The sequence below is a fragment of the Seriola dumerili genome, unplaced genomic scaffold (genome assembly GCF_002260705.1).
Source record: "Seriola dumerili isolate Sdu_G_001 unplaced genomic scaffold, Sdu_1.0 BDQW01000668.1, whole genome shotgun sequence".
Lineage (NCBI taxonomy): Eukaryota > Metazoa > Chordata > Actinopteri > Carangiformes > Carangidae > Seriola > Seriola dumerili.
The window spans coordinates 661,338-673,375 of record NW_019174923.1 but is presented as its reverse complement, the minus strand read 5'-3'; the positions used below and the strand labels follow the sequence as shown (position 1 = coordinate 673,375).

General features: G+C 38.4%; 1 protein-coding gene across 2 annotated transcripts; it reads right to left on the bottom strand.

Annotated features, from left to right (window-relative positions):
* Positions 1 to 2,005: 2,005 nt before the first annotated feature.
* On the bottom strand, positions 2,006 to 9,160 carry LOC111236507 (flavin reductase (NADPH)-like). Of its 2 annotated transcripts, XM_022765261.1 has the most exons (5): positions 9,130 to 9,160; positions 5,398 to 5,633; positions 3,677 to 3,878; positions 2,829 to 2,993; positions 2,274 to 2,431 (listed from the first exon to the last, which is right to left on the bottom strand). In XM_022765261.1, the coding sequence occupies exons 2-5, from the start codon at positions 5,530 to 5,532 to the stop codon at positions 2,274 to 2,276; spliced, it is 660 nt and encodes a 219-aa protein (XP_022620982.1). In that variant the 5' UTR covers positions 5,533 to 5,633; positions 9,130 to 9,160. The 2 variants fall into 2 exon arrangements, with proteins under 2 accessions (XP_022620984.1, XP_022620982.1); XM_022765263.1 differs by lacking the exon at positions 9,130 to 9,160 and having other exon boundaries at positions 2,006 to 2,431; positions 5,398 to 5,532.
* Between the last annotated feature and the right edge of the window lie 2,878 nt (positions 9,161 to 12,038).

Below are 12,038 nucleotides of genomic sequence, written 5' to 3'. Positions count from 1 at the left end.
CATGCAACAAAATTACATTGTAAATCACAAAATTAATTTACACTTTTTCTTGCTCCATGACAAGCAAAATTCCCTGCAAATCAAAAGGTTTCTGAAAAAGTTTTTTTTATTCCTGCTTTTAAAAAACTGGTGGAAACATAATATAATATCAGTCTGTAGAGGGGTAATGGACTTGAGTCTTGACCACTTTAATTAATTTCTATTAATGCATGAAGCTCACTCTCACATCACCTCCTCACCTCAGTCAACAATTAACAAATACAAGGACAATATATCTCTATTTTCTCTCAACTGTTCATGTATTTGTTATCATGTTGCACTCCTAACCACACCCTGATCACTGGAATCAAATCCAGCCAGATGTTTTATCTTTGACAGATGATACCACACACACCGGATTTTACACCACTGCACAATTGTAAATTTAAACTCATCAGTGCAGCAAACGTCTAGTGTGTGTGATTAAGTGTCCATTTGCTATTGAAAGACTGAAGAGTTCTGCAATGTTGAAATCTGGTATAAAAAAAATATATATATCATAGGCAATAATTGGTATTTAAGATCTTATTCTGTGGATAAATCAGTCAAATCAATTATTTAACTTTGGCTCAATAATTTTCCAGGCTTTCTAAAAACTTCCAAAACCCTAAATAGACTGACTTGTTTTGTAAGTTCCCATATACAATGCAGAAAAGTTCTCATTTTGTACCTCCAGCACAAATGATCCTTCATCAGTTTCATAATTTATAGTAGTTTATTTCAAGGAACTGATACAGCACAGTTTTTTAATATAAAGTACTCCTGTGAATACACGGTGCAACATTTTCTCTGAAAGTCTGAATTCTTTCTGAGACATCTTTCTTGAGGTAAATTCAGTTGCCTTTCACTTCCTGCTGCTAGATATGACACCACACTGACCTCATGTGGCTGTAATCATGTCATACAACTACATCTTAGTTAAACAAGAGTAAATAAAAAGACACATAAGGCATTTATACCATCTTATCCATTAGTAGACTGTCAAGGTCAGGAAGGCAGGAAGTAGACATTTCACACACATTTTGTTAAGGGCCAGTTTGCTCCAAATAAAGAAGAACACTCTTTCTTATCTCTAGAAGTATTTCACCATGAAGATTAGTTAGGATTTCTAAATCAGCATGATTTATTGTCCATAACTGGAAAGGCAAAGTTAGATCTGAATATAGAGACTTGAAGACATAATAAGCACTAAAATTGAGTTAATGATAGCCAACTTGCATAACCATAAAAAATAATACAGTTTTTGTAAAAGCTTTCATAAAAGGAGAAAATTATTATTATATATTTCTTTTTCTATAACATACAAAAAGAATGGATGGGCTCTTGTATCTTATTTTTTTCTGGTTTGATCTGTGTTTATGTGTCACTTGGCGTTGTTGCGATGAAACTTATTTTTAGGTTTAGCTTCTTGTTTATATGTTGATTTATTGAATTTTATATCTTTTTTTCTTTTTTTCCAATTCTCTTCAAAAGAAAAGTAAATAAACAACTTTAATGATAAGTTAATTTTGGCCTTGGTATTCATTTGGATTATTCCTGATGTCACTCCAATACAGTAGAGGTGAAATTAATTTTGTTCACTGCTCTGCAGAATTTGATTTAGAAACATCTCTTTTTAGAGGTGACGTCTTTGTCAGTATAATTCCCTGAATATGCAATTGACAGTTTTCATAGGGGACCTGTTCTTTGATTAAAAAAAATAGTTCTAGTGAAAATTCTTTATGCTAAAGTCTGTGGGCTCATCCAGAGTAATGGAGACGGGTTCTGAAAGAGGTTTTTCTGTTGAGAATCATCACAGTAAGAGATTTTTTTTGGCCACTTCAGTTGTAAACACAACACTGACATATCAAGCTTAATTTCACATTGAGCAGTTTAGAGCTGAAGCGATTAGTCAATTAATTGATTAGTCAACTGACAGAAAATTATTCAGTGACTATATTGATAATGATTAATCAGTTAAGTCCTTTTTCTAAATCAAAAATGTAAAAAATTCTTTAAATAAATTTAAGCTTCTCAAATAAGGATTTGCTGCTTCTCTTTGTGACGTGTAACATGACTAAATATTTTTGGGTCACATTTAAAAGACAAAACGCAGCAGATTAGCTTTGATCACCAAAAACGTTAATTTACTTCTGTTGTATTAGGGTGGAGGTAAAAATATTTTCATGGCTCGATACTATTAGAGATGTGTGAGTAAACATAGTTTTTATACTTATTTGTTTTGTACTTCTTTCTCATTTGGTAGTGATGGCAACTCCCCTCTTCACCCAGGCGTTGCTGTTGAGCAGAGAGAGCATGAAGCGAGCCACATCTCCTCTTCCCACCGCGCTGCCTGCGGGGTTACCGCTGCCGTCAGGCACAAAGTATCCCTCGTGGGTCAGAAACTCTTGAGCTGTAAAGGTCACAAGGAAGGAAAGCGGAGTTCGAGGCATTACAGCAACAGCATTTTTTATTTGGTCCTTCAGGTAACAGAAGGCACTAAGAGTTTCCTTGAATACATACTGAAACCTCATGGAAAGGATCTGTATTTACGAAAAATGAGGCCCATTCAGTCTTATTAACATGACTTTAAGTAATGAGAACACGTGCTAATAAGCTTGAACCATGACAAAATGAATCCTGAGGCACTGCACTCTTTAAACACTTCACTCAATGAAGCTAGTCTGTTCTTGGTTGTGTCACCCCAGCTCCAAACCGACTTCCTCCTGCTTGTTAAATGAATGCACCTTTCTTGAGTCTATTTACAGGTTTGTTTCTGCCCGTGTTGCCCGCTGCCTGTCTGCTTTTACCTGAGGCCGGCAGGTTCTTGAGGCCAGGCGGGCGGACCACAGTCCAGCTGATGTCCCCGGTCTTCTGCAGAAACTGCTCCATCTCAAACATGTTGGTGAGGACGCTTCGGATCATCGGCAGCAGGAGGAAGCGGATGAGGTAAGACGACTGAGTTCCAGAGTTAGCTGACAATGTAAAAACAAAACACACAACTCAGTGAAACTCTTTTTTTTTATTATTCTCTTAAATCACTAAAAAAAATGTGCATTGAAGAAGAAACTTTTCATGCTGATAACAGTCCTTTTAATGTGAAGAGCACATGATGCTTGTCCTGTCCTCACAACTGTCTAAAACCCCAAAATATTAAATGTACTGTTGTATATGACAAAGAAAAATATCAAATTCTCTCATTTGAGAGGCTGGAACCAGACAAACATTACCATTCCTACAGCCATGCAGCTAGTGTGGCTGCAAAGCTACTAGAGATGAACGTGAAAGGTCATTCTGGGCCTTGGTAACAGTAGGTTGACTAAAGGTCCACTTACTAGCTCCTCTACTAATTTATTTTAATGTCTGACACCATATTAACGGTGATTTATATCTGAAAAGTCAACCAAAGGGAAATCCCTTACAGAAAATGAAGTGATATCAAAATTCAGCAATTAAAGCCTCAATGCAGAGCAACCAGAAGTACCAGTGCAAACCAATGTTCACAAGTGATTTGAATTAAAAACAAAAGCTTGACACGCGTCCTCTGGAGATTGTGGAAAGACATTTTGATTTTTAACTGTAAGAACAATGAATTGTGGATTTTTTTTTTCTAACAACAAAAAGGCCTTGAAGGCATCATCACGTGTACTGGACTTACGCTCGGTGTACCAGGAGGTCATGGTGATGACCCTGTTTACCCGGGCGCCTCGCATGGCGCTGATCATAGCGTTCATGGACATGGTGTAGCCCGTCACTGCTGAGAAGAGGGAGGCCGGGAAGCCGAGGCAGGACATGATCACATCCTGTCCTTTGAAATGAGTCTTCAGACTGTCAGCTGAGAAAATATCAGCTTCCACCACCTGTAAGTAGAAAAGGAAACATGAATAATTAATCCTGAGGAGAGTTTTACTTATATACATACATACATACATACATACATACATACATACATACATACATACATATATATATATATATATATATATATAGGGGCAGCGCATTGTCATGAAATGCTCTTAAATGGTGAGATTACTGGGCTGCATTTTAAAACTATGTGCACATGGATGCTTTTTAATTTAGAGATCTGTTTCCTTATTAATTGATTTTATTATTTTTATAACTGATAGATGGAAGGAGAGCCATTTACATGCTTTTAGGACACAATTAAAATTTCTAAGTGATGTAAACATGCAGTTGATGTTACTGATGAACTGTTACTCAAAGGCTTTCCACATTTAAAGTCGTGCTAAAGGACAAGGTTGTTCTTTTGCATGTTTTACTTCTTGTCAGTAAATCCTATGAAAAGACCAAAACCAACAATGTATTAGTTTGTCTTTAAATACTTTCTGACTTCTGGAGCCTGTCTGTGCCCCTCAGCCTCAAGCCCACTGGTTTCTATTTAAGACTAAATCCAGACTAAACAAGTCTTGTATCATGTCCTTGTTTCCAATTTTCCTTCAACATGTTGCAGGATTTCCACAAAGAAGATTTCTGTAACAATTACAAGCTGTTGCCGTTGTATCGGGAACTACTTTCCTCCAGTTCCACAAATTAATACAAATATATACCACTTCCCATTACACTTTCTTGATGGAAATTACAAAGATAAAGTACCATACAACACATAGGGATCTTATATCATATTTGTTTAGCACTTTAATACAAAACACATTTATTTTCTGACATTTCCAGCGAAAACTATATGCATGTGGTCTTCATCAAATGATATCCAACATATCTGACGTTTATGTCACTGCTTTACTTTTCACTTCGAGTGTGGGCACTGTAGTTTTTTGGCAAATGTTACTGAAACTGAAGTAAATAGTGCATTTGAGGGGGACTATTTTCAGCTGCAGATTAATACACATTTTGTACTCTTGTGAGTATTTACAGCAGCAGGACGGTGTATGCGAGGCTCATTCAAAATAAACTACAGTTCCCATGTTCATGGTAATTAAGGAACATGTCTCCCAGTGCAACGGTGTAGCTCACATTAGTGTTTTTAACAGTTGTTGGACAATGGAGCTGTATGGCACAGAGGAATAAGATCTATCAGGGGATACCTGTTAACATAATTAATAATTTTTTTGTTTTTTTTTCATGGGTTTTTTTTTGATTAAATAAAACCAGGCTTATCTATGCAGTGCTGCAGTTAAGTCCACATTGTTATCTGCACTGTTGTGTGCACAGAATCACACCTACTGTGGAAACTGTTCAGAAACATAGAATACTTCAGGTTGTTCCTCATATACCCTCATTTGGAAACAAGACAACATTTATCATGTGACTTCACACTGACTGAACTTTGCACCCAGCGTGCAGTGAGCAGCAGTAAAATCATGCAGAACAACACAACACACAGTGTCAGTGTTACATTACCTTGAGATTGTCATGATGCACGGCGAGCTTTCCCGGGTTCCTGACGATGGCTGTGACTGTGTGACCCTGCTGCAGCGCCTGGTTGACCAGGTACTGACCAGTCTGCCCAGTGGCTCCCAGCACAGCGATCTTCATCCTCACACTCTGACACACAGGGCTCAGTCACGGCTGAAGCTGATCAGCGGACGTGTTGAATGCTCTGACCTCTCAAGCTTAACTGCAGGGAAGTTCCCTCCCTGTTTCACAAGTACAAGTGGAAAAAAAATGATTATCACGGTGCAATAAAGAGTCTCTCTAAGAGATTTAGGTTAGTCATCTGACAAATTTTGAGTTTAAAATGCAAATAAATATTACACTGGATTCTTTTAGTCACTGATCAAACAGAAATACTTATATAAAAGAGGTCATGTCTATTAAATGCCGGAAAATAGAGAAAACCCTTTTTTGGTCCAACAGGCCAAGAAAAATAAGTCATAAAAAATATACAAAAAACCTGTTTGAAAAATGTTTCACAGTTTTACCTAAAAAAAAAAAATGATTAACTATAAAAATTGTTGTAGACTAATTTTGTGCTATCTATGGGCTATTAAATTACATGATTTCACTGTTTCATAATTGCAACCTGCCATCAACCCCTTGTTTACACCTGCATTCTTTGTAAACATATATGTAGCATGAAAACAAGCCAATACTTCCCATCATGATTTCCAGATAAGGACAAATCTTCTCTTTTCAATAACATATGTGAATGTACTCCAAATATGTCAAAGATTACACATGCTGCCTTTAATCACTGGGATTGATTGGCGCATGGGATGCGCAGTTTATCTGTAACTGGTCAAACATTTTGTTAAAATCATCAGCCCCATTTTTTAAATGCTGGTGTGTGGAGAAAGCTGTCAAGACTCTCCAGACTCAGCAGTAGGGGATATAACTTTGATTGAACCAGGCGAGCACAACAAACTGTGTGTCTTTGTTGGATCCAGACTGGGCCGAATGGATTATCTCTGCAGCAGCAGAAAATGACGAGCTTGTTGGTCAGATGCTCGCTGAGGATACTAAGCGTCTAGTGACTCAAACTCAAATGATGTTGGTTAGAAATCATTCTGAGGATGTATTTATGTAGCTGAGAGAGTGGCAGCTATGTTCAACCTCCCTGGTATTGTATGTGAATGCCATATGTGTGCACCAGTTCAAAGAATGACATTTACAGCATTGGCTTGGATTTAAGACAAACCCCCGTTTTTAAAACAAAAGCATCTTTTTAATGTTTAATGTATTTTGAAATTTAAAAATAATATTAAATAAACCTGTAAAAATGCTAGTACTGCATTCATATGTTAAATTGTTGTTTACATTTAAAAGAGGTTACAACAAATCAGACAATTTTTTTTTTTTTAAATCATCACCTTTTCTACAGTAGCTGTTTTCAACTAATTTCAACAACAAAAAACTCACAAAAAAATGAATAAACTTAAAATTTTGCATCTCCTGGTTCCCACAGTTCTTGTCCATGAGTGTGCCAAATTTCAGGCTGTTGAAGTACTAATGTTTTACAGTGCAATTTATATGCTGTGTACCCAGGTGTCCTTTTGTGTGCCAAATATTTCCCCCCACGGTGAAATGTCCTTCACTGCAGGGATGTGTTAGCCAGGTGTCTGTCAGAAATAGTGTTTAGAGTTCCTCCCAAAGTGCTTCATTTATGTCCCATCAGACCTTGTTTCATTGGCAAACTCCAAGCACGCTGTTCTATGCCTTTTACTCAAAGTGGTTTCTGTCTAGCCACTCTACAATAGAGGTCTGATTGATGGACTGCTGCTGAGATCATCATCCTTCTGGCAGGTTCTCCCATTGCTTCTGTTACTCAGTTTGGCCAGACGGACAACTCTAGAAGAGTCCTGGTTCAACACTTCTTCTGATTCAGTTATTGAGGCCACTGTGCTCCTGAGAAAACTCAAAGCTTTAGAAATGGGTTTATATCCTTGCTCTGATCTGTGTCTGACCACAATTTTATCACAGAGGACAACGGAGAATTCCTTGGATTTCATGGCTCGGTTTGTGTCTTAACGTGTAGTGAGAATTGTGGAACCTTATATTCACAGGTTTGTGCTTTTCTAAACTATATCTGTGCAATTCAGTTTGCCACAGGTGGACCCCAGTTGAGTTCTAGACACATCTCAGGGATAATTAAAGCAAACAGGAAGTGCCTGAGCACTGTTTAGAGTGCCACAGCAAAGGGTCTGAAAACGTGACAGACATGTTTTCACTTTGTCATTGTGGGTTGCTGAGTGTAGATTGAGGGCAAAAATATCAATTTCATCAATTTAAAATTAAATCTACAACACAATTAGGTGTGCAAAAAATGAAGGGGTCTTTTTTTTTTTTAAAGCATTGTATGTCTCCAAACCTTTCAAAACAATATGAGGCAGTATTGTCCATTTGTAACTATTTACAATCATTTAAATCATCTATTTGGCATGGCTGAAATACAGTTTACAGTCCTCCTGTCATCTGCAGATCATGCCACTCCGTGAAGCAGAGACGATATGGGTTTATACACAGAGGGACGTTACAAGACCTGCACAGTTTTTCTTCTCCAGGGCACAGCAGAGAACACAGCGCATCCATTTTTTTTTTACTCAAAAACATATATTTTTTTATAATAAACATATATTTTTTTTTATCTAAATGAGGTTTATTGACCATAAAATTCCAAAAGAAAGTGTAAAGTCATAGTAATGAGTTGGAATGAAGTTATCTGAAAAGGTGTAATGCAATTATTGAGTTATTACTTTATACTTCATGTTTTATAAACAGTCAAACAGATTGGGTCCATTTTGACATGGAAGGACAAAAGTAAAGGACATCCTCAGGACATTAAACCTATCACGACTTTTCATTTAACGAAGGGTCGAAGGTCACTTTGTTCTCTGGTGCTTTTGCTCTTGTCCTAGCATTTAAAACACACCAGTTCCTAGAAAAAGTGAGAAAAACATGTTCTGTGACCTTTACTAAGATCAAGAATGATTCTCATTTAGTGTTTGAATGTTGTTTAGTGTTTAATGACTGCCCTAGGTATGGCCTTTCCTGGGAAGTGATTCAAGTTGATCTAGAAGTTGTATCAGGCAAAGATAGAAGCAGCCAAATTTCATAGAATAAAAGGAAACCTGTGATAAAAACAAAACATGAGGAATATATTTTGGCTACAAAACCATCTGGTCTAATACAACACTCCTGCTACAAACCTCCGTCATTAAACTTATAATGTTCAGTTTTTATTCAAATTGTTTTAGAAAGGTGTTGGTTCAACTGTATGATCATTTTGTGGTGCAGAGGTGTTTCTGTAGGATCATTGATATTAATGGGGTGGACAAAATAATAGCAACACCTACAAATCAACAGCACCACAAACTGCAGCCTACAAAACGAACATTTAGATGAATCTACACCTCTCTGAAACCGTTTCAACACAAACTGCATTAGTTTTCGTGTATGTGACCTCTAAATCTAACCAAGCTGAATCCGCGTTTGTATTTTCCATTGACTCCAACACGCCCCTGTGTTATCCAACCGGCGGAAGAACGTGCATATATAGCCTGGCCTACAACATTTTACCACATTGCTCCAAAACATTACATTTTGCGTTAAGTACTACCCAGATAACAGAGAGGACAGCTGGTTTTCGCCGTTAAACGTTGCTGTAGTATAACAAACCCCGATTAGACAACTCACCTCGCGTCAGATACACGTCCAGTCAGTGGGGAGGCGTTCAAGAGCAACAGCGTTCAGATGTGTTTTTAAAGCAACGATTTTCAAAAGTTTCACTTTTTTTGTTTAAATTTGTGTTTTGATGACATCCCCAAAGTGTATATTTTAATGTGAAATTAGAATTTAACATGTTAACCAAAACATTAGCCACATGTAGGCTAACTGATGAGTCAGTTGTCAGAAAATGAAATAATCATTTCAGGCGCTCATCAGTTAAAATACTCAGATCTGCTGGTTATAGCTATTTACTTCCTTTACATTTTTAATATCAAGTGTTTCATATAAAAATAGGTTTCCTGGCTATTTTATCTTATAGACAACACATAAAGTATTCAACTTTTAAATCCCATTCATAGTTTTTACACAGTGACAGTTAAAGTTTCGTGAACGTTTCTGGACTTTACCAGAATTTTAAATTGTGGCGCAATGTTGGCAGCTAGAGTGAATGACATCACACATATGTCTCAGTTTGAGTTTTGCAAAACATACAATAGGGTTGTTTTTTTTTTAACAAATCTTGTCAGGTACTGACTTGTAGGATAAAATCTGTAATAATTTAAAGGAAACCTCTTTTATTTTGTTATTAATCAAGAATCTGTGCAGCATCCAAACCTTTTCCGACAAATATTAGTAAGAAATTAGAATAAGTTGAACTGAATTTTTGTTGTCGTTGAACCCTTGAAAAGAGATATTTTTGCATAATGATATGAGTGGTGAGGAAACATAAAAACAGTCTTTTGGGGGTAATTAATTAATTACGATATGTGTCTTATTGTGAAAGTCTTGATCGGAAGTCGCTATGACGTTTTTTTCGGATTGTTTGTTTGTTGCTATTCTTCACCCACAGTGCTGCCTTTTGTTCACAAAGTCTGTCACAAGCAGTCACACTTTTTGCTTAGTTCATATGTAACATTCGTTTGTTATTTATTTATGAGGTGTTATATTAAGCGTTTTGATTTGAAAGTTCAGTCGCTGCTAACTAGTTAGCCCCCGCTTGCCCCGCATTAGATTGTTTCTCTACCGCGGGCGGACTGTACCTCCACCATCTTGGACTGCAGCTGGTGATACAGCTTCTTGTTCTGCTCAAGCAAAGAGCTGGTACATGTGCCTCGGCCTCCTACCCGTAAACAGCTGTCCAGGCGAGTAGCCTTTTCTATCTCTCCAGTGGAGTGTTTCGGCTTCCGCCTTAAACAGTTCATCCCAGGTACATGCGTGTGTCTCATATGTTGTGTATTATCATTTCATGCAAACATAAAATTCATTGTTGATCCAAAACCCTTTTCCTCAAGCTAGTGCCAAATACTTCCAAGCTCCTGGCAACAGTGAGTTGTTTACCCTCCCAGATACTGGGAGAGGCTTAGGCGACAGTTCAAGGCAGCTATGGGGAAGAACACCTCCTGTCCTGGGAAGGAGAGTCTCCAGAGGTGAGATTCACTTCAAATATCACTGTTTCCTCTAACGAATATCAGCTATATATTAACACACATTCCTCTCTCTGATTATCTTTCAGTCGTCTTCTTGGACTGAACTCGGGCCCTGCAAACTGGCCGAGTGCCAGTCGCCTGGTGGAGGCCATTTGCAACCAGTTCTGCTGTCTTCACCCAGTGGCCACGTGTCCAGAGGGACCATGAGGACTCGATGGTCCCTCATCCTCAAGGACTACGTGGCCATTAGAGAGGCAGTGCTGGCCGGCCCGAGGGTGATGGCTCAGATCAAAATCCAGCCCTTTGAATTGAATCGAAATGAGAACTCAGTGGTAAGAGTTTGTCATAAAGCTTTGTTGGTGTGTTGTAATGTGTATTGTGATTTATCTTTTAATGAAAGGTCGAAATACTAAAACAGTCTGTGTTTGTCTGTGTGTTCAGGTGCTGGCCAGACTCTCCTTTCAGCAAAGGGTTTGTCCTTGGTACAGGTGGGACAAAGACAGCCCTTTAACTTCAATGTCCCAGAGGAGCAGCCTGGGCCCTCCAGCAGGGGTCTCCCCCTCCTCCTCCTCCTCCTCCTCTTCCTCTTCTTCCTCCAAACGATGAACAGACTGGCCCCTCATCCAGGGCTGTTGGTCCTTCCCTCGCTCCAGGACCATTCCCCTCTTCTGTTCAGCCACCTCCTCTGCCTGGACTACTTTATGCTACTCACGTCACCGTGATCTCATGTTTTTGTGAATGCAATATATCAGGAACGGCCAGAGGGAATTTCATTACTTCTGGTACACTGTGACCTCTCAAAACACATTTTCGGCCATAAGGATAAAATTAAGTGATAACATTTCATATTGAAATGTTCAAAGGTCAACTTCTGTAACTCAGGAAGGGAAGATTGTGACCATATTTCCTGCAACCTGGCTTACAACCAGGCACAAGACCACGAGGTGGTACTTGTAGTTGGGTTTACATTGATATAGAACAATATAACTTGTTTGTGTGGAGGGTTTTGTGCTTTTCTTTCAGCCTGGCCTCAACACAGTCTCAACTGAACAGACCTGTAACATCAGCCCAGTCTCTTCAGCTCATACTGCTGCAGTGAAACACGGAGGTGCCCTCAGTTGGCTCAACATTATCTAAAATGTCATAAGAAAGTCAAGAATTCCTGTTGAACGATGTAATTGAATTGTGCTTCAAAAAGTCACTTGAGTTCACAGGTAAACACCAGCCTGGCCTGCAATCAAACACACTTCCAAAACCAGACACTGACCTGCCTATTTCGAATCATGTTTACTTCTGCACTTTGCAGACCTCCTATATAAAGACCAGTCTAGTCGCATCAAGTCATTAGCTCAAGTAATCCACTTGGGGCTTGGTGGCTTGATTATGCGATCACACCGAGTGACTAAAGACTAAACCAGCGTCAGCACAGATCGGGGGTAGCTGCACAGA

Bases quoted from the DNA above. Each gene is read 5' to 3' on its own strand.
- LOC111236507 (XM_022765261.1), bottom strand. From the start codon at position 5,532: ATGAAGATCGCTGTGCTGGGAGCCACTGGGCAGACTGGTCAGTACCTG. The intron at 3,879-5,397 runs GTAATGTAACAC...TTCTACTTACAG, and splicing joins TGCATCATGACAATCTCAAG to GTGGTGGAAGCTGATATTTT. The intron at 2,432-2,828 runs GTAAAAGCAGAC...TGACCTTTACAG, and splicing joins CAAGAACCTGCCGGCCTCAG to CTCAAGAGTTTCTGACCCAC.